Source organism: Apteryx mantelli, chromosome 6, assembly GCF_036417845.1.
Source record: "Apteryx mantelli isolate bAptMan1 chromosome 6, bAptMan1.hap1, whole genome shotgun sequence".
NCBI lineage: Eukaryota > Metazoa > Chordata > Aves > Apterygiformes > Apterygidae > Apteryx > Apteryx mantelli.
Window position 1 is genome coordinate 42,629,948 of NC_089983.1, and position 27,717 is coordinate 42,657,664.

At 39.3% G+C, this 27,717-nt stretch overlaps 1 protein-coding gene across 1 annotated transcript in view; it reads right to left on the reverse strand.

Moving 5' to 3' along the window:
• Nucleotides 1-27,717, reverse strand: part of NCKAP5 (NCK associated protein 5) — a 388,365-nt gene that overhangs the window by 177,662 nt on the left and 182,986 nt on the right. The window contains exon 5 of the mRNA XM_067299354.1: nt 14,143-14,276. Coding sequence (XP_067155455.1) covers nt 14,143-14,276 — 134 coding nt within the window. The remainder of the gene's footprint in view (nt 1-14,142; nt 14,277-27,717) is intronic.

Here is a 27,717-nt window from a genome sequence, read left to right on the forward strand (position 1 = left end):
TTTAGTATCCATCATTCTTCCTCTAAGAGGTTCTATGGTACATTCACACCCGTGTAACATACTGTACTCTCCCACTATCCACTACCTCACAGTCTTCGACAAAATGAGCTCCTTCCTCTATGAAGGATCGAGATTAAGACATAAAACCTGAATTTAAGAGTTTTGTTTGTTCCCCCACCACCACCAATTTGAGAATACAAGCATAGTAGCAGCACAAACCTACAGTACTTGAGAAGGTTAAGAAATGCTTTGTCTTGAGCAGAATGCATATCATTTTGAGATATGCTTGCATTTGACAAGCCAAAGGAAGGATCGCCACTGTAGACCGCTGTTTAACGCAGATCCGCTTTGACATACCATAATCACAGGCTTAATTTTGAAGTCCCTCAACTCCTTGCCTTTGTAATACACTGCCTGCCTTACCCTGCTTTACCTGTCTGTCAGAAAGCAGTGCACGTGGTCAGAATTTTCCAGTTTCACCCTTATTTTTAGTTTTTCCAGTAAAAAGGAATGCACACAGAGGCTTATTGTTATTTCTTTATTATTCTACACATGATTAGCTTTCTTACATTTAGCAGGTTTAAGCTGAAAGAAGGCCAAGAGAGTCTGCCAAGTGAAGACAAAAAGAAGTGCAGAGACAAAACCAAAATCAACTCAGGGTTTCTAGAAAGGTTTCAGGATTAAGGATGAAACCTTAAAGACAGAAAAAAGGTTAACTTCTGATCAGGTGAGATGCTGTAACAACTCATGTCACAATCATTCAATTAATAGACTCTGCAGCAGGCAAACACTGATAAGAGCACTACAACTTAATGATCTAATCTGTACTCTCAGAGAATGAAAACCTCCTTCAAAATAGGCACTTTACTTGGATTATTTCCAGTGCAGTCACACTGTATGGCAAGATGTACTCTCTCTGCTAAGCCTGAAGTGCACTGGTAGGAAAAACTGGACAATTAAACCCCACCAACACACCAGAGCAATAATAATAAAAGGGAGGATTAAAAACGCTTGCAGAGAAAGGTATGTCAAGCACTAAAAAGTAGCCCAACCTCTGGTGCCCGACCAAGAGACTACAGAAATCTGCTCCCTCGCAGCGTTAAACCTCGTCATCCCATGTCTCTTCCTAATGATCTTCCCCATGACAAACTCAACTCTCCGTCAGCATGCCAGCATGCCACTCCTTTCTTTGCTATCTATCTGGAATAGGGTGAAAACCAGGAAAAGTCAGAACCCCTGGCTTGAGGAAAGGGATTGAACTGGGTTTCAGTCATTTATCATGAAACAAAATGATGCAAAAGAAAAATCTTACTCAAGGTGTAAATTAAGCGTAGTTATCAAAAAATAAAACAGTGTGGTCTATGATGTGATTTGTTCTGAACATGGTTTGTAGCTTCTCTTTATCCTTTCCCAGCATATCCTCAGTTATCTGATTGCCCCAGGAATAGCTCACTGTTTTAGGCAACACAACTAGTGATATCCTCAAGGCAATATTTTCGGGAATAACCTATTGATAGCTATTATAGAGCATGTCTGGAGGATAACGGATGCTTTCTGAAATATATATTTTATTAATGCAATTTAATACAGAATTGTACTAAAGGTTAACACTGTAAGGTTTGAGATTACAGAGCAGGCACTACAAATGGAATTAAAACCTCGTTACACTGAAACATTCATACCAATCTATATGTTTTACAATGTCTGCAAACTGAAGCATACAAAATATTGTTACCAAAGATAATCACATTAAGATTTTTGGCAATCTTTTACAATAAAAGCTGTCTGCAATAGTAGTCAGGAACTGTTATGGAAATGCAGCAGAATCCCTATGGAGTTAGGTATTACAACCATGTTACAACCAACTGCAAAGTGTTTAATGTCACTGCAAAAAATATCAAGGAAACTTAAGCAATAAACCACATACGGTTAAGCCTTGTATTCCTTACCACAGCACTCCTATCACCAAATCCAGGGGCAAAGCCCATGGTAATTACTTAGGTCCACTCCTGCAGCATGCCAGATAAAATCAACTCTCATCATCCTGTTACTTAGTCTAGTCACCTAGCATCTTTTGGTATTTGGTGAGGATCTAGTCACCAATTTTCCGTATCTAGTTGAATAGTTTGAAGCATGTCAGATGACTTAAAACTGCAGCATTTGTCCTTTGATGCTTTTCTCATCCTTAAGAAGAGAAATGTCCATTCCTTCTGGGGGGACACCCTTCAGCGAGGTCCAGATCAAAACTGAGCAAGCATCTTGAGACTTTCCCTCAGATAGGACTGAGTAAGAACCTCGGAGCTGTCCTTCCTACTGCTGATGGACTAAAAACAACTATCTTTTTTTTTTAATCCCATTTTTCCTCCAAGCAACATCCATGACAGGAAAATGAACAACCAGCAGCCATGGAGCTGAAAGAAACTTTTTACATCTTCAGGGCATAAATCCCTGAAGATACATCTACAGGGTATCTAGCCAAATGGAATATCAGCGTAAGAGATGACTAATTAGAAGAATTTTGCCCGTAAGCAACAATGTCTATATAAGAAAAGCAAATCCAATCCTTCTCTCCTAAAGTTTCTCATGTGCTTTAAGAAGCAAAAGTCTGAAAAGACAGTTTGCACCTAATGGCTTTTCAGCCTTAAATATATTTGCTGCAGCTTTGAATAATCATATTTGAAATGTGCTCATAGGGGAAAACACACACCCAAAACATTTTGATAGGAGAAAAAGATTAAAGCTAAATTTTTAAGTTGCGCTGTCCAATTTTGAGCATTGACAACAAATGAGCGGCTGCATAGCCCATTACATTGGAACAATAAGGTGGAATAATTACAAGTTCTAAGATAAAATTTAAATTACCATAATAATTCTCCTGTGAAACAATCCAATCTATGCAGGCTACAAATTGCTAGTAGGTTGAAAAAATATATTACCACCTCAAGCCAGGCAGATAAATTATTCTATTTCCTTTAGTTATTGTAGCAACTTAAGATGTTACACAGAGCAAGATGATAAACTGATTATATTCACAAATTACGTGTTGGTCACATTTAAAGATCAGCTCTTTACTTGCATACCACATTACAAAGCCAGCTATGCAAAATGTGAGTAAAGATACAATTATATAGTGGTTTCTAGCTGACTTTAAGAGCAAAAACCCAATCCATAGCACCCACCATTGGATGGAATAGGCAACATCAATTTGGGCCCATCCTTGGGCATGCTTCCCTACTATTTTATGTTGCCTGTGCCCTTCCTTTTTTTAGAGTTTGCTAGTGAAAGCTGTTTGCTCATCCCTGTTTAATACACGAGTAATAGATAACTTTGTTTCAAGATCTAGACAAGACCAAGGATTCACCAATTATTCTACTTAGAGAGAAAACATTCTGGATTTCATGTTCTTATCCCCTGGACCACAAATCTGCATATCTGTACTACTTAGGGCACCAACCTCCAGCAGTTCTTAAAGCACTCCTTTCCTTTTGACTTTAATGAGAGCAGAAGGCATACCACTATCTTAAAAAGTTTCAGCACTTTTTTGGATCAGGTTTTTACCTGCTTGCAATTAGAAAGGGACTGTAGGCTTCCCTTTTTTAATTTGTTGTAAAATTGTCAATGTAAAATTTAGGCTGAGCTGACTAACGTCTTTGAAGATTCCAATCATGTTCATAAAAAAAGCACCACTATCAAGTTCATTTAGTTTTATGTCAGCTTTTTAATCATAATATTCCGTCATGATTTAATCTGCTCTGTACCTACAACCATCAATCTGAATATACACAACTGATCATTAATGATACATTTACAGTTTATAACACAAGTTTTATAGGACAGGAAAGTTATTAATTCAAGCCACCTCTAGCCACCTCTAACAAAAACCAACAACAACAACAAAAATTCTGATCATAAACTTACATGTTTCCATCTGCCTCATTAGTAAAAAGACACAGTCTATAACCAGCAAATTGCACAGCAGTTGCAGCAGTTAAATATAGGTTTATAATCATCTGAGACAAGAGACCACAAGTGTGATATGATCAATATATTAAAATAGGATAAATCCACATTATCTGGGTAGTGAACTTCAATCTAACCACACAATTAGAAGGTCAGTCTTTACTAGCATTATACTTATTGATTTTTAAGACGTATGTCTTTTACCAGCCAAGGGAACTGTTTGCTTTCAAGAAGGGAGCCTTGGAGCGCGGGTAGCCCAAGGACCGGTTGGGACAAGGGCAAGTCCAATCGCCAGCTGTGAAAGGCACGTGCCATGGAGGTTTCCAAACGTGCTTGTCATTCCCATTTCCTACCCTCTCCCCTTCTAGGAAGGAGGTAAATTAATGAGAGCTACCATTGTAGAAGACTACTGGGATAGCCGAAGACTTTAAAGAAAGACCGAGTCATTGTGTTGGTGCAGAAAACATCCCTGGGAGACAAGCCAATAGCTTAAAGCAGACTGATGCTTTGGAAAAGATGCCCTTTAAACTTATCACAGATTCCTTGTGACAGCCCCTAAAGTAACATCTATTCTCCGCCAGCCTTCTCCTCCTCTGTTCTCCTTATCCAAGTTTAATTTCTCTAATCATTTTACTGGACAAAATTTCCATTTAGACAGATCTCTTTATATCACTGGATTCAAAAAGGTAAGTGACAATGCCGTTTCAAAGGCGACTCTCGGTAATAAGTTCCATTGCAAGGATTCGAGATCTTTATCACCACATTGTCTTTCTCTCAGAGGTATTCCTCCCATTTCCTTTTTAATATTCTTTTGTGATACAGATGTTAGGAAATGAAGATAATCTTTTAAAAGGACAGAGGCACACATTTAAATCTGAAGCAGGAAATTTTCCTATGTTCAGCTTCGACAGGAGGATAGATCTGGCTCTTATATGCTGAATAATGTAAATGGTGGAAGATTTTTATCCTGTTGTAGATTCCCCAAAATTAAAAAGAAAACTCACTTTTATTTACTTGGGTAGGAAAGATGGCAGAAAGAATTACTGGCATTTTTAAAAAGCACTTAGTTATATGAGAGGCCTTCTTCTCTAGAAACTTAAGAATTTTCAAATTATTTAGAGCCATTTCTGTATCAAATAGTCCTTCAAAGCATGTCAACAGTAAAGTCCATTAACAAGGAAACAGACAGTATACAGAATTGACAGAATTCAATGAAGGCAATCATCCATTTTAATATTTTTAAAGTGTATGTGAACTTTTAAAACATATACAAAAGTGATTTCCAGTTTTATGACTGCAATCTAGACAGAAGCTTGTCACCTTTAAATATATCGACTATTACTGTATTATCTTTTCTGCAAAACATTATTGTAAGTTATTCAAATACTTTGGGTTGGAAGGAGTCCCTAATGGGTCAAGTAAGGGAATCCCTCATATCTCAGAACATGGGAATATCACTGATTTTTCATCAAGAAAAAGCTTTCCCAAAAGCAAACCATCTGAAGTTGCTACTAAGGATGTAGCCTCTGATTCTAGCCATGTCCTAAATTCACAAGTACGCCATGAAACACACCATGGAGCATTGTCAAACATGGCAATTCTTCTCAAAGCACATTATACTTAATAAAAAGTCTTCCTAGAAAAGTTTCTCATAATCTGCTTACTGGAACCCTGGCAACCAAACACGATTTCCCTTGCGTTATTTTCCCACTATATGCCTATGTTTTTATATTTAAACTCAAGTCACTCCCACAGCTGTTTATTCTTTCTACTAATATAATTAGCAGTTAATTGAAGATAAGGTTAATCCCACTAGCTACAATCTTTTATTCTTTTAGTATTGAGAATTACTATCTATAACATCCTTTAATACAAATGTTTACACATGACTGTGGCTCTTCTCTGTCATCTTCAGCTTCATACTCATTCCTCCTAACTCTCCTTCTAGGTCTTATTTTTCGTATCTTATTTTCTCTGCTGTTTCATAGTTTTTCCTCAATCATACCTAAAAAAACAAGTTGCTTCTAAAACGTTCTCAGCAAAGAATAATAAAAGTCTAGACAGCGCTATAGATTTTTTAGCAATGACAACTTGTCTTTATTCCTCAACAGGAGCTGTTCCAAGAAGTTTCATGAAACGCACAGAAGCACAATCCAGCAGATAACCAAAATTACACAACAGCACACTGTGATCTGAGCTGGCCTTAGCCCACAGGTGGCAGTTTCATGCCACTGAGCTTGACATGGCCTGCCCCACTTCCCCACCACTGAGACGGAGAAAAGACAGTCTGGGAGAATGATGGGTGTAGTTTCTGTCTAAGCTATAAAACCATACTATGACACCTAGCCAGAGCTAAACAGATCAAATTATTATCTCCAGCAAGAATCACTCACCTGGCTTTTAATACACAGCGCATTTTAAAAAGAATTCATCATTTCTTACCTTTCAGAAAATGTAGGGAACTCTCCTTCAGATGCTCATATATAGATTTCTTAAGGTTATCTTCCAGCCTCCTTCCGGAACGATATTTAGGACATAGATTTGAGGTTTTAAATCCCTACTGAATTACTTTGCAGAAATCATGCCAAAAATTCCAGTTTAGTCTGAGTGGCTCTGCCGCATGACAAGAGATACCTATGATATATCAGTCGGCACAGTAGTCACTTTGGGACCATACTTGTTTAGTTTTCTTTGTGAAGAATATTGTGGAACCTTATCTGATTTTTTAAAATGGCAAATTGGTCTGTAATCTTCTGTGCCCAATTTCTTAGTCATATATAAGTAAATAGCACTCCTTTGGGATGACACTTATTCTTTAGACTGCCTGTACATATAATGGTCAGTGGTGGTTTGACTGCTTCAGCTGGTGCCTTTGAGGACTATCATGAAATCCTAACTCAACTGAATCTACTTAAGTTATCTTAATTCTTTAACCTGCTTGCTTCCACTTTTCTTTCTTGTGATCTCAAATTATCCCTGTCAACTTTTATTGGAATATGTACCCCATTATTTTCCTTTAGGGAAGACTAAGACAGAACAACTGTTAAGCATTCCTGCTTTCTCATCTATTATATGCCCCTCTATCCTAGTAAAGAGTAGGCCTTTGCCTTCTACATGCTTCTCTGTTTAAAATGATTTTTCACCCTTTTACAATCTTTGCAAAAATGCCTTAGTTATATGTGTATATATAGATACATATCATGCTTTCAAATAAAAAAACAACGTAAGCATTAAGCAGTTTGGTCTTTCACATACAGGGTACCAATGCATGGAGGCATCAAGGCAAACGATGAATAAAAAGAAAAATGATGATGAGCTTCCAGTGCAAACATGGGCAGGTTCTTTCCTGACTAATGGCTCAGAATTTAGAATATGATGTTAAAATAAAACGTTTTAAAAAATGTTATTCTCTTAGACCACACCTAATTAATATCAAATGACTTGACTTAAGGGAAAAAGTAAAAGTAAGGAAAACAAATCATTTTGTGCTCATCTTATTGAAGTCCTTGGGATTAAGGTATCTATCATGTCTAACAAAGGGATCTTTTTATTAAAGATGTAAAGGAATGTGTTGAGCTTGAATAGTTTCTTTACTTTATATGGCATCAAGGAATTGCAGAACTATGCATCTGTAGCACACATGACTTTCCTGCTCTCACAAGTTCAAAAGAAACCAAACTATGACAAGTGCCACAGGAAAGAAACAGTCAGTACTTGTATTTTGCACGTTACAATGCAATTTTAAAAATACATCAATAAGAACAGTAAACCAGTGATAAGTAACAGAAGTTCTCTTGACAACTACCAGTCCTATTTACCTTGAAAACATCTTACCATACATGACTGCACAGCACATAGGTAGGTGGCAACAGCACACAGTAATAGTACTTAGCTCCTATACCAGCGCTTTTCTTTCATGAACATAAACATGTTTTACAATGGAGAATGATCTATAGCTAGAAATACCAACAACAATATACCTGTTATTGTGCAAAATAAAAATGCACAGAGCCTTGAACTTTGACAGGTACAGGATTTCACAGTATGTAAACACCAAACAAGAGCCTCAATCTCTTTAAAAGGGAGTAACAGGGAATTATTCAAATTTCATCAAAATGAGGTTTTTACTGTCTCCTGACATAGAAGAGCCTGCCAACCCAACCACTGCTCTGCACAACAATCCCTGCCCTTGGTCTTGAGCACCAGCTATTACTGAAACACGCTTCCATGAGCTTCCTTCAGACCACCTTGCTATCACAAAAAAGTAATGTATGGAGGGGGTTATATGCTGTGCGTGGACCACTGTATGGGCACTGGTAACCTACTATGGAATCGTGGTACAAGTTTTGACATACTGTTTTTATCTTTGGCATGTCTTTGGCATGTGTTACAGGAAAGGTAAACCAAAGAATTACACTGTAACCTAGTACTTCTTAGGTGCTAACCTATTACAATTGTGCAAAACAAAAACAAAAACAAACAAACAAAAAACTCACAAACACCACTATATCCTATTACAATTTAGTGCTAGCTAAGAGACAAGGGGGAGCAAAGTACCACTTCATGCTCTGATAAATCAGTAGTAGGTGCCACCTCCCAGAAACACAAGCACGATGCATACTGTCAGTGTGTACACACATAAAAACCCAACCTGGGATTTTCCGAGTACACAGAAAACTATGCTTTTGTCTGTGGAAGATACAAATTACATATTTCCCCGTTAAAAAAAAAAATAAAGCTTTCAGAGCAACTAAGATGCCGTGAAAGGTCGCCACCTGACTCACTAGCATTACGTAAGTCAATATACGTCACGCACACTAGCCTGTTATAACTTCTGTCCCTTGCATGACTTCTGTGCTTTGAGTTTCCTCCGGTTCTTCAGCCCTCTGCAGTCCTTTTGACCTCATTGCTTTTGTTCCTTCTCAACTTTGATATGAAAATACCTACATTTCAGTCAGCTGGTTCTCTAACATCAGAATCAGAATGCTAGTTTTTGAAGGAAACTGAGGGTACATACACAAGAACTATCTTCAAACAATGTGTTATTTAAAAACTACAGTATTCGCACCTAAAACAGGTATGAAGCTTCATCCCTTTACTCTTTCAATTCTAATCCACAGTGAGGAAGGACATCCTGATCATTAGGTTAAAGCCCTAGTAAAATGGTACTCACGCCACTTCCCAAGACTCAGCAAGTCTGGCCATGGTTAAGGAGCCCTCCAGGGAAGGCACTCTGCCCCGTGTACCGAAAAAAATGACTTCGGGACAGGTGCCTGCGAACCCAGACATCAGTCCCACCTTGCGGTGTACGAGGCCTCCCAGGACCGTCAGACCCAGGTCACCAACATGTTTCAACAACAGTTTCTTACAGTCAGAAGCAGAGCAGGAAGGCAGTGGGCAAGTGAGACGTGCACGTAACACAGCCACGTGTAATAAAATCTGGACGTATCTGAAACATAGGGCAGCCTGAGAAGGTCAGCCTTTGATATAAACTCTATCGTTGTGACAACCTGCCTCCCCCAATAACCCTACTTTCAGGCCACGCAGGGAGGATAAGAGATTTCTGCAGACCAATACAAAAGAGTAGAGGAAAACTGTAGACTGCTCCCTCCACAATCTTTCTCAGGCACAGGGAGTGAGTTCCTACATCGTATTACACTCGTCCCTGACAAACTATAAGCAGGAATCAAGTTATGCCATCGCTGGCTGCCAAGAGAGCATTTTAATCTTCCCAGAGACTAGATTAAAATGTTATGAATGGTTTAAATTGGCATTTAAGGGACGTTAGACAAAGTGACCCACCACAGGGGCTACAGAGGTGTCCTCCAGGTTTATACATAGGCTATGGAGACGCGGTTTCTGCTGCACATGGGCTGTCGGCCACAGCAGTAAGGCCCCTCTGAAGACCAAGCCGGCCTCTAGGTCAGGCAGAAGTGATCATGTTAGAAATCACCATGTGACAATGCTGGAAATGTGAAAGATTTCTTTATCACAACTGCTAAGAAAACAGTTCTCAATTCCGCTCATCTGAAGACAAGGCAGAAGATAGCAGGAAGAATTAACGGTACTTGGAGAAAACCAAGTAGTGTGTGCTTAAATGAAGGGAGACACGGTCGTTGTAGGCAAGGCGTTATCAGATTTGTAGTAGTCACGTTCCCTTGGTCGGAAGCGACAGGCTACACCCTGCGGTCAATAGTGATGAGTGGGGAATGCTGAAATACCATCTAACAGGAATTACACCTATTCCACCTGCAGGACCCTGATGGATCAAACAAGGACCATTTCCTACTTTTCCGATAACATGCATTCTTGAAGGCCTGAGGCAGTTTTCCAGGCATAGACATAGATACCTATAAATAACATCATCTTAACTGAAGAATTTTTGAAATTTACACAAAGGGGATTTTAAAGAGTTGACACTAGCATCCTCAATTACTCCTTACAGACACACCTTACAATAGTGTGTTTCATTGAGCTTGTTTCATTTCAACCAAAATAGTAATCAAAATAACTTAAACCAAAGCTACTTCCATTACTGCTTTAACATTTAATGCCAGTTTGGAGTCACGTGCACTGTATGCACTCAACGAGCAACAATTTGTATTGCTTACTGATGTACAGAAGAGAAATGTAATCAATCTATATTGTGTATATTAGTGTGTTTTTTGGAGTGATAGTATAAATCACACCTACTGCTTCAGGGGGTGTTGTTGCATTTCTGTACATATTGTTGTAGGAAGATGCTGAATTTACTAGACAAAGTGCAGCTGAAACCAAGAAGAAGGAGACACATGAGATACAGAGGTTGCATATTCTTCTCTCATGCCCAGAAAGAAGTCATCCAAGGACAAACTAATATTAAACAATGAACAATCAAAAAAGACAACTGATTAAAAAGAAAAAACAAAAACAAAACACAACATGGGTTAGCCCAATTTTTTCCACAGCTAGCCAAAGAGGCAGCAAGCACAATACTGAACTAAATGGTGACCTTCCAGTATAGACCTGAGAGCTGCCAACAGTCAAAACGAGGAAGACAAACTGCATGACACTGTCTTAGAAGAAACTGGGCTGATAGGTATTTACAGGGTTAGTCTTTATGCACTATACATTGTCATGCCAAAAAAGCCTTACAGAACCTAACAGAACAGCTGCAGAAAAGCAACAGATCTCAGCGGTTTTGAGAGAGGGAACGTGAAGGATTTCACCCCAAGGTGAGATTACGCTAAGGCAATGCAAGCATAACTGCATCTGACTACAATGCAAAAATCCAGCTTCAGCATTAAATCGTTTCCCTGAAGGATCCTCCACACCTTAAACACAATTACCCCAATAAAAATAAAAAACAAACTTGCATCTACACGGATACACCATGATACAATTCAGGAAAAGGTTTGGTTTTAAAAGCTCCATCTCCTTCTACAGTAACTGTCACGTATTTATCAAACTAGCCACTGTGTCATTTTAAGGCTCTGACAGATTTATACAGATGTTAAGAAAGAGGACTTCGATTTATTTCAGAGTCTTAGCCTGGAATATTGCTTACTTGGTAAGAACAGAAACATCAATCAATAAAAAAATAAACATCAAAAAAAAAAAAGCTTGCCTTCTGAAGTCTTCAAACTCAAACTATATGCTTATATGATAAAGTTTTCACACAACTTCAGATACGAACAGACAGCTTTCCTCCCCGATTACAAAAGGCCAGGTTAGAGCTTTCCACACACTATTATGTTTCGTCCCTTCAAAGACGTGGAGAAAATAGTTTGAGATAGAAAGAAACATGCTCCAAATTACTGTTTAACCTACTGCACTGCATGCATGTGCAGGAATGACAGCACGTAAATCAACTCCATTCAGGGACTACGCAGATTTAAAAGATTTATGCTATAATGTATGTTCATACTTTAGTCTTCTACCTATTTAGTACTTCTGAAAGGCAGAATATTTGGGCCCAGAGAATTATTTCCTAGCCATCTTCTTCCAAAGTACTTTCAGTTTGCTTTATTTTAACATCTCCTCCCATCACCACCTCTCCTGTCCCATTTAATTGTTCTCCAAATTGGAAAAAAAAAAGGCTCAAGCCCTTCAAGCACACAGTCTCTCAGCAGCACAGGATCTCCAGCTGCCAGTTTCATTATCTGCTATTTCACACAGTGAGAAAAATACACTTGTTTAGGGAAAAAGTCTGGTTTTGTATGCTAATGCTGTAATATCGTACTAAGCATAAGAAAAAAGAATCTGTAACATTCATCATGACAGAGCTAATACTTCATTTGCTTTTATACCATGTAAGTGCTGCATTCTCTTCCTAGCATCTGGTCTACACACTAATGGAGCCAAAGGGAGTTTGTGTCATTGGCAATAACGGGGTCAAACTCAGGTGCCATTAGTGAAAAGAGATATTTAAGTTTGTCTTTCCTCACTGTAGCTAATGTGCAGACAGTCTTAAAAAGCACCTAACAGTGATTTAGATTGTTTCACCTTTATATAAATCACAGGCACAAAAATAAGGAGACAAACAGCTTTAACCAAGGAACTTGCATCCCTCTGCTTCTTGATAGAATTATTTTAGAGAGACCTAGATTGCAAATAACGGAAGAAAAAAATGGATTAATTTGTAGAGAGTGGACTTCACGGATACTAACTAATAGCATAGTCACTCTTTTGGAAATACTGTTGAACTGAATCAGACTACCACAATTTTATAGGGATAACAAAAGGTTATGCTGAAAAGATCTGCACATGCAGCCCTTAAAATTTTACCAAGTTACTGGATACATTTCTGCTGAGACTGTTTGTTTTCCCCTCACATCCTCTTTTCTTTAAACCAGGGCTGCATCAACTTAAACATTGTGAAGGCTTCTAGTTATTGCAACAAGAATTACTGTTCTAAAACAAGGACCTCAAGAAATTCTTCCATAAATAAAGATTAATATACAATAGAGCAAAATATTTCAATAAAGAATATTCATGGAGTGGTTTTAAGTGTGTGTGTGTGTGTGTATCATTCAGGGGGCCTCATCAGAATAAGTAAAAATTGAAATCAAAGATGATAAAACAAGAACAAAAATCAAAAAGGAAGAAAACTAAGGATGAAATATCTTCAGGATTTTTAGAGGAAAGAATTTCAGACTTCTTTGAAAACTTTGTTTAAAAAATAATCTTAAAAGCATTAATGGAAATTTTCCAAGAACAAAACAACAAATCAGATCAAATTTTGTTATTATTATTAAATGCTTTTTCAGCGTTGCCTAGAAACCCAATCATAAATCAGAGGTGCATCATGGCAGACACTGAGCAAAAAAACCACAGAAAACCCTAACTCCCCCTCATCTACACACACTCACAAACAATCAAAGGAAAATCCTGCCCCACAGCCTGTTTTCATCATTTAAAAACTGAACTTGAGCTTTTCAAACATTTGGGGGCCTAAAGGAATGAGTTAATACCTAATCTTGATGGAAAATAAACAACATAAAATTCCATCATCTCTTTTGATTCTCTTTTGATTGTTTTATTTTCTGTTCACATGATAAAACAATAAAAAAGATTCTATTCGATGATCTCATTGTGCATCACAAAAACAATAAAGCACCGCAATCCTTATTGTGGTTATATGAAGAGTTTGTCTTAAATCCCCAGTTCTAAGATGGTTTTCTTGTAAGTGGAGCTGTGTTCCAGCACAAACCTCTGTTCAAGTCAATGCAGAAAGAGACCCTAAACACGTCCAAGCCGGATGGTGACCTAGCAGGTAAAAGGCACCGTATTTTTTTTCAATTATTTAGACTGATCAAACCCATTCTTAGCAGTTAATAGAGACATTACTCTCAGCTGTAAAGACAACAGCTTTTCTTCCAGCACTTCAAATAATTAAAAACAAGCAAACAAACAGTGATTCCTCAATGGCATGCACTTCTTGAGAAGCATGAAGCTCTGTACTTCTCTGGAAAATTACTGGGAATTCTTATAAATACAAAAGTCTCTAGAAATGAAATTTTTACATTGTTATATAGAATTAAGCCTCTTATGTTTTACAGGATGATATCAGCCACTTAGCCAAACACTTACTGTGTTTACAGAATTTCAGAGGGATCGTTTTTTGCCTTAGATTCCATCCATCCAGGTTATCAAAAGCATATTCTTTCTGTATGTTGAACATAGTTTACTCATGCGACATACCTGGAAAACTGTTCTTGCAGCCCACGCATCTGAGCTCTGCTACGCTCCGACTCCAGCGTTACTTCCCGTAATCTCTTTTCACTCTCAAGTCTTAAATGTCTTTCTTCCTCCAACTCATGTATCAGCTTCTCACGCTGAAAGATCATAAAGGTTATTCATTAATTGCAGATGTAAAACATCCTTTTAGGATAAATTTTATATTAAGTTTGGGAAAAAACATTAAGCAACCAAAATAATTACCCGAACTATTTAGTCCCATCATTTTTGTACGGTAATACTACATAGAATAATAAACCAGAGATGGAAGGTCTTCCAGTTTTGTCACCTGATAACACAGAATTATTCCCTACAGGTAAACATAATGTTTACTCCAAGCCAAAGAACCTCTACTTTTTCTACAGTTTAATAATCCATGCAAACATAATACAGTGAAAAAATCCTGGTTTTCCCCCTCTCATTTTTCCTCTCCGGTTTATTAATGCTATTGCAGATTATTGCAAAAAAGAAACAGCAGATTTTGATTTGGTGGGGTCTCAACCTGTAGCTTGGCAGATTGCTGTAAAATATCCCCATTACCTTGCGCGACTCTTATTTGGCTCAGACCCACCAAAATCAGCATAACCGCTATTTAGAAACAAACAACTCGCCTCCTCTTCATAAGCTCTCTTATTCCTTCACCTCCACTCGAAATAACTTCCAGAAGTCATATTTGAGATGTAAGCAATTTTAATATTTCTTGATAATACACTAGAAGCCTGAAACAGGTGAATTTTTATTATTCAAGAGGACAACTTATCCCCCATTCCTTAATGGCTCCATCTCATGAACAGACAAGGCCATGACTCCACAGCCACTGCATTTCTGGTTTTGGTTGGGGGGCAGGATTCCCATCAGCAAGGCAGTCTCTTTCCTAAAATACTACGACAAAGAATATGGTTTTTAAAAATGGGGCACCCAGGCAAGTAAATGCAAGAGAAATTAAAATGTCATTAATTTTCCTCATAGCTCTCAAAGGCAAATAGAATATGGCTGTCATTAATTCTTGAAACATAGGACCAAAACACCCCACCCACGACATACTGTGCTACCTAGGTAAATCAACACATGTCATGGGCCAATCTTTAGTGGTTCTTTTACTTCAGTTTCAGATACTAAAACGTCATATAAAAGTGTAACTAATGATAGCAAAACCCTATTTTAAAGTAGCTACATGTGATTTATGAGGAGTAAGAGGAAGAACAGAAAATTTATAAAATGTGCTACTGGAACAAAATAATATGGCCTTTTCCATACAACTCTTACACAGAAATTAAGTGAAAATTTTCCTTTTGCATTTAAATGAGATAACAAACAAATCAATAAACAAAGGCAATTAACATTATACTTCCCCAGTGAAGGGGTTCCAGTGTCAGTTGACTAAAAAAGGTTAAACCATTGTAAAATTTCACCAGGTACAGCATCTATCCACTCTGAAAAATCTCTGTGTACATGAGATTTGTAGGCTGTCGGATGTAGTTCCACTGCTGACCTACATTTTTATGACGTATCTGCAAAAATGCATCTAGAAATTATACATACAGTTTCATTAGAAAAGAACAAAGGTTTCTTAGTGTTAAGCCATTAAATGGGGGAGATATAGATTATTTGTACAAGTCCCACAGCTATAAATCTTACTGGATAATAATTTATAACAGCAGTAACCACAGGACCAAAAATATGAACATCACCAAGTAGAAAAGGGTCCTTAAAGACAGTGATAAATAAGAAGATGTCACAAAGGGAGGCTGCAAAGGATTAAATGAAATATCTATTCACTTGTGGAAAGATATGGCGACTACTCAGAGAATGGAGGGCTTCTGTCTGGCTAGTCATGCAAAACAGCTGGAAAAGGGAAAATTTCAAAAGAAGAAATGAATTATTTGGAAATAAATGCATTGTTCTAATTAAATGATCTAATTAGAGTCCTTAATGTAATATAAGCAAGGTACTGCAAGGTCCTGGGTAATCCTTTGTTTCTGGCAAGCTTCAAGAGCTGAGCGTGAGCAGCTCTGAGCAGAGGAGACCCAGCCGCGGCTGGGAGGAGAACCGGGCCCACCGAGGGCAACTCGGGCTAATGGCACAGGAGGGACTTTCGCAGCCCTTAGCATCTCTCTAGCTTCGCTCCCATCAAAGCCATCTTTAAAATTATACTGTTCGGTGGCCCTTGCTGAATACTGTCAATGACATCTTTTCTTATAGATGACACTTCAGTGCTGCTAAGGAGAGACCCGGTGCTTTCAGAAGGTAGTGAGGAAAATGACACAAAAAGAAACCCGCAGCTACCACCCCGTGCTTAAGGCATAAACTTTCAGAAAATACTGATCCAGACACGGCAAGAAATTCCTGAATGAACAGCAAGACAGGCATTCATTTAAAAGCCCCAAATTTCTTCTCGCCTGCTTGTGTCTATAGAGACTGGGTTAAAACAAAACACGTAACTGTCCCTGCAGTAACTAATGAGGCAGCTTGGAGGAGAAGCAGGTCTGCTCTGGTCCTCCAGTAAGCCCTCTTTCCACACATGAAGCACAAAGCTAGAAGATCTCCAAGGGGAGGAGGCCAAGGAGATGGGCAGCAGTAAATATTCTGTGCATTTCAGAGCTGCTCTTAGCAAAATCTTACACTTCAAAAGGCAGGTGAGCATCCTTCCCCTCCCGTCACTGCCAGGACGTTTTCAGGTTGCGTATGGTTTCACTGACACGGCCTGACAGACTGACTGTGCTCTATCTAACCGCGTGGCCGTGCCGCCAGTAATCACCAGACCGGGCTTTCCTGTAGAGCACAGAATACATAGCAGAGATTCAGGGAGCCTGACGTTCCCCTGAGGCTAACAAGGAGCTGTATAAGCTATTTCTAGGTTTCATTCACCTCTTGCAGGTGCATCACAGAGCGCTGATGCTACTGTTTATTCCTCATGCTTGCATAGGGAAGTCTGTATTACTGCCCTATGCACAAAGATCAGCACATCCACACGATTTATTTAGTTATTTATTTAAAGGGAGAAGAGAGAGAGAAGAATAAGGTTAGAGAAATTAAGTGTTTAAACAGTATGAACTTCTGCAATGAGGTACATGTCCAGCCGTCATCCAGCCATCTCATGGTCAAGCAGCACGACAGGGTACCAGCTTATGCTTCTTGCAGGAAACGGGATGACCAGCAAACAAGTCACAAGGCTGCAAGAACAGAAACAACAGCACCAACCCCTAGCCCCGAAATCCTGCTTCTCTTCTCGTGCTCAGCGATTTCCTGTACGTATCGGGAAAGTGATCTACGAGAAGTTACTGGCAACCTTGATGCTCTTCTGCCATCCTTGCAGAAAGCAGAGCTATCTGCAGCCAGATCACAGATTAACTAGTCTAGAGGGGAAAAAAGGAGTAAGACAGCACCCACGCTTGAAAAGTTTTCAGTCTCCAGGACACAAAACACTCATGTATACTACACACAAAACATCTCTCAGCAGCAGCCATCTTATCTACACAAAGAGGACACATTTTTATTCAAAGGAAAAAAGCCATAATGAAGTCTCAGGAGAGAAAGAAGCCTAACCTAGAGAACGGCCCAGATAAGATAATTTTTTTTTCCTCCTGGAAACAGATAAAGTATCCCTGATCTCTCTAAAAATTATGCATTGCCATAATCCCCTTTTTAAGCTCCTCTGTGCTAAGGCCACTTTATTCCTGTGCAAAATAAAGTTGTGTGAAAGGAAATAAACTAGCCAGAAATGGCTTAAGGTTTCATAGTGAATTTAAACGTGCTGGAAAGGGATACAAGTAATGTGTGAGAGAAGAAAAGGTTAAATAAAAAAAAGAAAGTATGACTTGAAATATATCAAAATGTTTTAACACCAGAAAAATCACTGCTGTTTTCCAATGAAATTATATGGATTCACTCTTGCATATTCTTCTTTAACTGCAATTTCTTCTCTCCACAGGCTCTGCTCAGGCCGTTTCCCCCACTTTCTCTGCCCACGCTCTGCCATGCAGCTACAGCCTTCGTCTCGCTGCCTCTCCTCTCTCCCGTTAGAGGTCAACCCATTTGCAGCCCTCCTAACACCAGGACGCCTCTCCAGACAGCCCCACTGCCACCAGGTTTCCCTGCCAAACCTCTGCTAGCTTCCCCTATAGGCAAAAATGTCACGTGAACAAACTAGAGTGAAAGATGGGGTGAGCAAACTCCACCAATACTTCCCTGCAATTACTGGAACGATTTTAACCCTTGAATGAATACTGTTTGCAACTACTTTTTCATGAACATTTTGCAATCGAGTTTCACCAGCTATGCATTATGCTCGCGAGCAAGCGTTTGCACTTCAGCGACTTCATTTTTTGTGCAGATGTCTAAACATTCACGTCCAAGTGTTTCATTTCTCCCCCAGTCAGGATACGTGCCACATATTAACTTGTCTTCTCAAAGTTAAGCAAGAAATCCAATTCGAGATATTCACGATCAAAGCAAAATGCATGAAAACTCTCTATGGCTACCCTGAAAACAGTGAATGCATTTGAGAGAAAATTCAGAACTGCTCTTCAGCATCCCATGAAGAGACCAAGAAACAAGTTATTCTCAGAGTTATTGGTTCATAGTTACACCCTTAGTCTGATTAAGGGCTGACCCAACGCAGCAATGTGATGAGTATCTCCTAAGAGGTGCCGAAACTTTTCTGTCTCCTTTAACTCACCTGGGAAGTTGGTAAACGACAGAGCCTGGGTCTATCACGTTACACTGCACCGCAAATGTTTCCCCGACTGAGTTCTTAAATGACTCCCAACTGTAGGACACCCAGTAGAAAATACAGAAGCAATGAAGAAAAAGTACAGACCATACGGGTGGCAGGCAAAAAAAGGTATATATATCAAATAAAGGGAATGAAGTGCACAGTGCTCCAGGGGTAGAGTGCTATACGATGTTCTTCAGTTCTGCAGTTCTTGCGAGCGATCCATACCTACCACGCAATGGGAAAATGCAGCGCTTTAGAGAACGCCTACCTTCCCTACCTATTTTTCCTTCCTGCACTATCTCACTGTCAACTTTAAACTTAGACACACTGTCTACCTGGATGAGACTCAAACCTTCGTATCCCAAGACCTGCAGTTTAACTCCCTCAGCTGCCATTACAACACACTAAGTACATGGTTAGTTTGAAGGGCAGAACTACACGGTGATACCTTATCAGAGAACTATCTGGGGACCCTCTCCAGTGGGGTCAAGCGTTTGACTAACTCAAGCAGATTTCTCACTTCAAAATACGCTAGTCTCATCCCACCCTTTCTCCCTGGGCCTCCTCAGTAGTGATAGTCTGGTACTCGCTGCGTTAAAACCGGTCTGTTGACATGTCGTTCCTCCTTGCTTCTCCATCTGGTAAGATTTTCCCTTCCCCCACCCTAATGAGCCCCTTAACAGTCTTATTTTACAAAAAATGGCAGTAGGCCACAGCATTTTATTCTTAACTCGCCAATTGATCTTTCACATAAAAATCATACTACTCCATGGATCAAGAATATTATATGTTAAACAAAAATGTGTCTGTGTATCAAGACTTAAAACTACAGAAACTAGCAAGTGAAAAATTCAAGGGATTCACTATACATACCATACAGGTTGTTGCTATCCAAAAGGCAGTGAGCCTGACATCTACCCAAAAACTGGCCCATTCCTTTTCTGCTCAGCTTACGCCTGAGCCTTGTGGAAAAACAAGTCTTTATATACAGCCAGGTATAACAGGACTGCTTAGTTCAAGTATTAAAATGTCCTAGAAGGGGCAGAGATGTAATCTCCTCTCATATTTAAAGTTACTTCATAAGTGGTGAAAAGGGCTATTGTTAAAATATAAATAAGATTATTCTGGAATTTGTTTGTCCCAGTGGGGACAATGGGTTTACGATGGTACTACTAATTATACTAATATGGGAGAGCTGTTTTGTTAGCAAAAGTCTACATAAGAATATTTAACGAAGGTTTAACGTTGCTTGAAATCAGGTTATTAACCTTCACATTAATTTTTTAACAACTATTTTTAAGCATTTGCCAAAGAGGGCCACAACTTGTGTGAAATTAATATTGTTTTTCAACAGATACTTTGTATTGGTTTTAAATGAGGGGAAGAAAATAATACAAAGCTTTTTGTCTACAGTGGGAAGCAATGTTAAGTCACTGCTAACCTAAATCGAGTATTTATGTAAGATCTTATTCAATTTCTGATGCTACACGTCTGATAACTCTCCACAAAAATCATTCTATAGTAGAAACATTACTGATCTAGAACACAATATCCTATCAACCAGAACATCTACTGGGAGCAAAATAGGCACAACAACAACAAAATCAAGCAAATATCAACTAATATATTAAAATTCTACAAATAAGGTCTTCTAGCAAACCTATGCTTGATATTCTTGTGAATAAATATGTATATTCAAAAAAAACCCAAACGCTATTTCATAACTATTTGTATAATACTGGGATCTACCTGCACCAATGCAACAACGTTGCAGGTGTCCAGAGTGTGCTGCTTATTGCAATCACTGTTATATTAGTATTTAGTAATTCCTAGAGTCTCTTACCAAAATATGGGTTCCAGTTCACTGGACAGTATACAAACGCATGAATATTCATCATCTTAAAGGTTGCACTGCTTGAAAAATGACTGTCAGGTGCCTGCCCAAGATGATGCACGAAGCCTGAGACGGGTTCCCTGGGTCTAATGCACAATTTTGTGATTTGTCACCTCAGCACAGCCTGGATGTATGTAGGCAAATGGACAGGGAAGCGCAAGAAGATGGTGGTAGCCCCATATCAGGTCACAACACTGTATTTAAAGTTTATCAATGTGGAAGACAGCTTTATGTTTTTCTGCTGCCCCAAGAGGCGCTGGACCCTTACACCTGACTGTTGGAAGACGGCTGCAGCCAGGAGCTGCAGAAGAGCCTGGGATGGGGCCAGTGGGACAAGGAGGGACAATTCCCATCCTCTTGCTGTTCCATTTTTCTAGTATTAATTATGGAATATTAATTGAACCAGAAACTGGAATTTGGGTCTTCATCTCCCAATTGGTTTCTTTAACTAATAGCGACTCACTTTTTCCGACACAATGAATATTTAATTCCCCTGAGATAAAGTAGGGTGTTTGAATGCTATTTCTTCAAGTGCCTCTTGTTCACAGAAGATACCTGAGCTGGGGCTGCCCACATCTTAACCTGTTGGCTAAAGGAAAGAAAAGAGCTAAATTACACAAATTATGCAAGACCCTGTATTTGGGGCCTGTGATGAACCAGGTCAAGGAATCCTACCTAGGTGGTTCATCCTCGACATCTTGCACGTCAGGTGGGGGAGAGCGCTCTGGGCTGGCAAGTGCTGAGGAGCGTGGTCCCCTCCAGAGGCACCGGGCCAGCCGGCTTGTCACCTCCCCGCCAAGGCCATGGCACCTCCCCGCCAAGGCCACTGCAGCCGCTGCCACCAGGACCTCTCCATGTGCCCCCAAGGACCTTGCTCCCAACCCGGCAGGTGGGAGGCCAAGACCCCTCTCCCCGTCTAAACTTACTCCACAGATGAAAGGCAAGAAATGCCATTACGAGGAGAGCGAGCAGGTATCATTTTTTACTTCCTCATAAATTGCACTGGGTTCTGCATTTTAGTTCAAATTAAAATGAGTCAAACTTCAGAGTGTCCTTTGTCTGCTCCTCATCGATCGCTGTTAAACTAAATGTTTCTCATTCTGTAATCAATACTTCTCTGCAAAAATAAACCCAGGCACTGACAAACAACTTTGCAGCACATTGCAGCTTTCCTGGTAGTGGACTTTGACAGCATGAAAAACCACTACCCTCAACGAATGGAAAAAAAGCAGTGCATTTCTTATTGTGCTTATTACAATTTTTACAGGCTGCTTACAGTTGAATCATTTTACTGTAACAAGACTTGATTAAATTAGCCAGCTGTTGAAACCAGAGCTTGCCGACAGTGGCAGTTAATATGCCTTCGTCCCTCATTACCGTTGCCAGCTATACTGGGAATATGGCTAAATACTTTCAAATACTCTCAAAGCTTTCCCAGGGATGAAGTTATAGGTGTTTTTAGAGCACTCTGAAGCATTAAGATATAAGCAGTAATAACTTAAGTACTTGGAAGGCTCATGGCGGGAGAGGTAGCTTTGTGTTTAATGTTATTTCTGTCTCTTTAAAATGAAAATGTTTAGGCTGAAATTGCACGGTAGCTTTGTAATCAAAACAAATTACCCTTTCACCTGATACAGACCTGTACTACAGAGGCTGAAGAAGAAAGTTCCTTGATTTAATTAATCCTCTGATTTTTCCTACCCAATTATTTCATGATATAATCCTTTTTCATGCATTTATTCCCACTAAAGCTCTACAACATCAAGATACAAATAGTATACCAAGTAGTCTCTTCATTTTAGGCTCTCTTCTAGCTCTTTCATTGCAAAAAGAAAAAAGGAAGGCTGTTTGGAACAGCTTTCTGCTCCCAGAACGACAGGCGGCCTGAATAAATGGGGAGAATCTAATTGTTGGCACTAAATAATTTGTCTTAGCATTTTAGAAAACTGCCTTGAAAATAGTTAATTTGAATAATTTGAAACAAGTAATTTATTTTCCAGTATTAAATTTTAATATGCTAATGTATCTCTCTCACTCATATCAGGCTCTATTCAGTGACTACCAGATGTAAACTTCAAGCTTTGCTTAGCTCTATGATGAATAGAGAGAGAGGAAACATTCATTACTACTATTGATATTTTAGTGAAAATAAGACAGTAGTTTACACACTTTATATTCGTTGGTGATAACACTGCTCCAGACTGATTCAAGTGAATTAAAAACATTTTCTTGGTATAGTCACTGCTTCTGAATAAAATATGACACTAGCTTTCATTATGCAGCAGGTCAAAATTGCCACCATGTGGCAGGACAGCAACTTAATTTAGCTATATTTATACTGCAGTGATATGGTTTTAATTGCCTCTGTACAACAGAATAACTGCTGTGCTGAAGCTCCTTTATCATTGCAAGCGCACAATTAATCTGAATTAGGCAGGCTATTATGTGAGTGCTACTGTATATACAGTTGGAGTTGTGACAACATTTGTTTTACCGAGAAAATTTCAAATAATTTATAAAGCCTTTGGAGACGGAGCTAGACAGGTAGCCCTACTGGCTGCCCATCTCCGCGCCCTCAGCTGCGCTATACGGCCAACGCTTTGCAAGGGAGCTCCTCCTGCCAAACAGCTCTTTAGTGACGTGAAGCACGCAGCGCTGCGAAAAACACTGCAGTCACCAATGAAATAAAATAAAATAACTAAGAAAACCCACCAAGCCCGCTCACAGTCTTCCAGAGGCTAATGCAGCCTTTCTTGGGGAGAAACCCCGAGCCACATAATCCAGCAGCGGGAGCCGATCCCAGGCAGCCCCTGCGCAGATGCACGTCGGCAGCTCCCGCAGCCGCCGCTCCCCCAAACCTCTGAAAGGGCATCTCCTCATCGGACTTCCAGCTTTCAATGGAGAAGCGATAAATATTTTGATAATCCCGTCTCTCTAATAAAACAATTGCTCTTCATTCAAATTCACAGCTCACAGCCCAATTTCAAAGACTTGAATTGATCTTTAGTTCTTAGCATAATTAATTTTTCCATTTTAAACGTATTATTTCCTGATAGGAGGAGGAGTGGAGGGAGAATACTCCTTAGTGTACTAGAAAGTCCCATGCAGTCAGATCATGGATTTTTTTCATTATTATTAATCTTAAAATGATAAAGCTTTTCAAAAATGAATTTGCAAATGTAATTGAGCTTTTAATAGCTTCTACAGACAGTAATTAAAGAAATCTCATTTCCCTAAATTAAACATAATGAAATGTTTTTCAAGATCAAATAAAAACTTGGAAACAATATTAAGACAGATAATTTGTATGAATATCTAGTATTCAGAAGTGTGCAGAATAAACCTCTGTCAAAATCAAAATGAGAAACAGCCGAAATAATAAGTAATGTAATGTAAAAATGTTTCTTCCCTGAAACATGTTAGGTTTTAATGGCTGATTATAATTCCAAGCCTTTTGCTACAGAGGTTTTTTTTGTAAGGTGACTTGCATTATATTAAGATGTCTAACCAAGCATAAAGGTGTTTGTTATTTTTATACTATGCATATAAAGCGCTTCCTATTAGAAAATAAGTTCTATAACCAATGTATCTTGTTTACAATGAGACTTTATTAATTCACTTGCAAACAAAAAACCTATCCATGTCACTTTGTATTTCCTACTTGTTTGATTCCAGAAAATGTATAACAATCCCAGTGTTTGAACCATAACTCACCACAAAAACGATGCGTGTAGACAACAACTCGCAAGAGAACACGGCCAAATCATCTGGGCCGGCAAAGCGGCAGAAGCTAGACATCTGATAACTATTCAAATTTACCTTTTTTGTTTTTTAATTGTAGTGGTTCACCAGCAATTTCATGTCAGATCTGCGATTCCCAAACTCTTCCTAAAGGGATATAAATGTGGCAATACATGAAACACTAAATGTTAGGTGGTCTGGCAAAGCAAAAACTCCTGTTCACAGTAATACAACTAGGGTTTTGCAGTTTACTTTTCACAGAACTAATCTTTCAATAAAAAAGCCACATCAAAAGTAGTAGTAGTCATTAAGCAGTAACACAGTTACAGCACGCACAAACAGCTAAGGACTTCACAGACTGGGAAAGCTTCTCCTCCCATCAGCTGCACGCTCTCCTGATGACTGAGTGCAAGTCTCTCTGTCACTCTCTACTACATTTGGTTCACTTTAAATAAATAAGCCGTGGGACTGAATTCCCCACAGCTCAACAACTAAGAATACAGAAACCCAGGTTCAATCTCAGATGATTTAGAGAAAGACCGCTTGAAGCAAATGGCTTACCCTGTGGGATATTGTCTATATTTAGTCCTTTTCCACTTTTCAACCTCCTATTTAATCAGAAATTCTACCCTGGATCAGAAGAACATTGTCAAGAATTTTTCTTTTTAAACAAAGGAGGTAGATCTGCAGCAAGTCAACCATTCTGAACAAACAAAAATAAAATACAAATGAAAAAAAGCACACAACTCAAACAATTTGACTAATATGTGCATAGAAAACGGCATATTGACAATATGGCATTCCACAGAAAAAACCTGCCATAGATAAACTTTTCTCCGTATTGGTGGTAACAGCAAAATATTAGGACATCTTTCATGATCTTCCCTGCCTAAACACCTCTATCTTGTTTAACACCACAGCTAAGACCTAAGAACTAACCACCTACTTTTGACTTGCAGTGCGGGGCCAAGAGATTTGCATGCAGTTCTTGCAAGGGCATCACGTTTTTGTGACCTACAGCAACACTTTGAACACAACTGTCTGAAAAAACAGTTGAAAATCTTGTAAATAAAGAGAGTGGAAAGGCGTTTTGGCAAGAAAGCCAGTAAGCCAGCAGAATAGTGAATTAAAACTGTAATGTTTTTTACTGCTCTCTTTCTCCAACCAGAGGCAAAACCTATTGTCCCTGAGAAGGCCAGCAACATCTGGAGAAAGACTCATTTTGGTGTTATTAGTTGGGGCAGGAGCTGCCAACAGTGGAGCGGGTCTCTGCTTTCACCCTTGCCTTCTACTGCTGATGGGCAAAGAGTAAATAAAGCAGAGGAGTAAAAAGTGGGCTACAGTAAACAAAAACAAGAGTGGCATGGCCTTCTGCTACTCTTTTTCCAGGTGGAGGGAAGGATAAGGCAGCAGCTTCTCGTCCAGGAACTCACAGCAGTCAGAGCTAGCACTCACTGCTGTGCAGATGTGCGAGAAGAGGTCCAGACCATAAGATGCAGGATTTTTTCCACATTTGCACATGCCCAGATTATATTTAATTTTTAATATGGCATGGGTTTTATAAGTAACAGATTGGCTTCCAGCTTGGATGAAACTCCAGTCTGGACATAGATTTGATTGCATATAAATAAAGAATGGACACAGTCACATAAAGAACAAAGGAAAACCTTAATACCGCACTATGTTCTTTTGTTCATTCTTGCTTTTTTCATTAACTTGTGTTTTGTAGCACATCTTATTGGCCAACAGAAATCAGTGAACTTGGAGAAGTTCCAGATCAACAACAGCAATGTCTGTATAACTATCTTTGATTTCTTCCTCTTCATCAGTAACCAGCACTGTTTGAACTACACTTAACATCTGCAGGCACAAACCAAGAGCAGCGCCCCAGTGAGCTAGGCATAACCACAGATAACACCCTTCCGCCCCTGGCAGCCATGGATGTAATCTCAAATATAAAAGTCCCTGTGGTTACAGATCATTCTTGAAACTATTAACACAGGTATTCAAGTTTAGTGCTCAGAACGTAAACTGTGTCTGCGACTGACATCCACTATTATTTAAAATACAATGTATGAATATTCAATTCACTGCTGTTTATATTCATGCTGCTAGAATAAATCAAACCCAAAAGACTTAACACAGGGAGTCCAAGATGATAGCCAAGTGTTGTCAGAGGACGAGGGGAAAAAGGAGGGAAGAGAGTCCTTGAGTGCTGTACGGCGGGTCAGTACCACAGCTCATATTTTCTTTTGGCATCTAAGAAAAATTTTCAAAGGAGGCTTTATGAGGCAGACAGTTCCCAGATCTTGTCTTTTAAATCCCACGAACTATGGCAGCCAGTGGTCAATTCAGGAGCAGGAGGTTCATTCATGTTAACTTCAACCAGGTAAAAAACATTTTGATAAGGCACTATGTAAACCTTACAGCAAAACAATATTTTAGCACAGCTGAGAAGCCTACACAGCGGGGAGAAAGACACCATGACTTTGCAGTCATGTTGGATTTTGATTTCTGATATACTGGTGCCTATCTGTTAAAGCGAACTTGCTGCACTGCAATAGTGCTCCACCACAAAAGCAGCATAGTCTGTAAAAAGGTTAGAAGACAAGGAACAGGTAAAAAGACAACGAGATATGACATTTCAGCCAAGCTAAACTATTTATACCCAGTATCGATTTTAACCTATGAAATGTCTCATCTGAAAATAGCCAAGCTCTGGTCCCCCCATCAAAATTCATATGAAGCAACACGGTATTGGCAATATTTATTCCTATGCTTTCCAAAGCATGCAACGAATGGACACGGTCCCAGAGCACAAGTGACAGGAAGGGCACAGACACATGGTTTCTTCTCAATTTAGCTGTATCGGCAGAAGAGGTCACTGCCCCAACCTGATCAGTCCTGACCACTAGTGGGAGATCACAGGCCTTTCAGGTCAGCAGAGAATTGCTTGAAGCTCAGGCTGGGCTACAAGTCAGCCTGGTGGACCGACCCCATTGCTGGACATGCTCTGAACTCACCTAGCTGGGCAATGAAGCAGAGGATGGAGCACCAGCACTATCCCTACTAATGCCACTGCCACGGCATGAACCCCCAGCAGGGAGACCGTGACATCTTAAATCACTATGGCTTATCTGAAATGTGTCTCTACGCCCAAAGTGATTTTTTTTTCCCTGTAACTGGC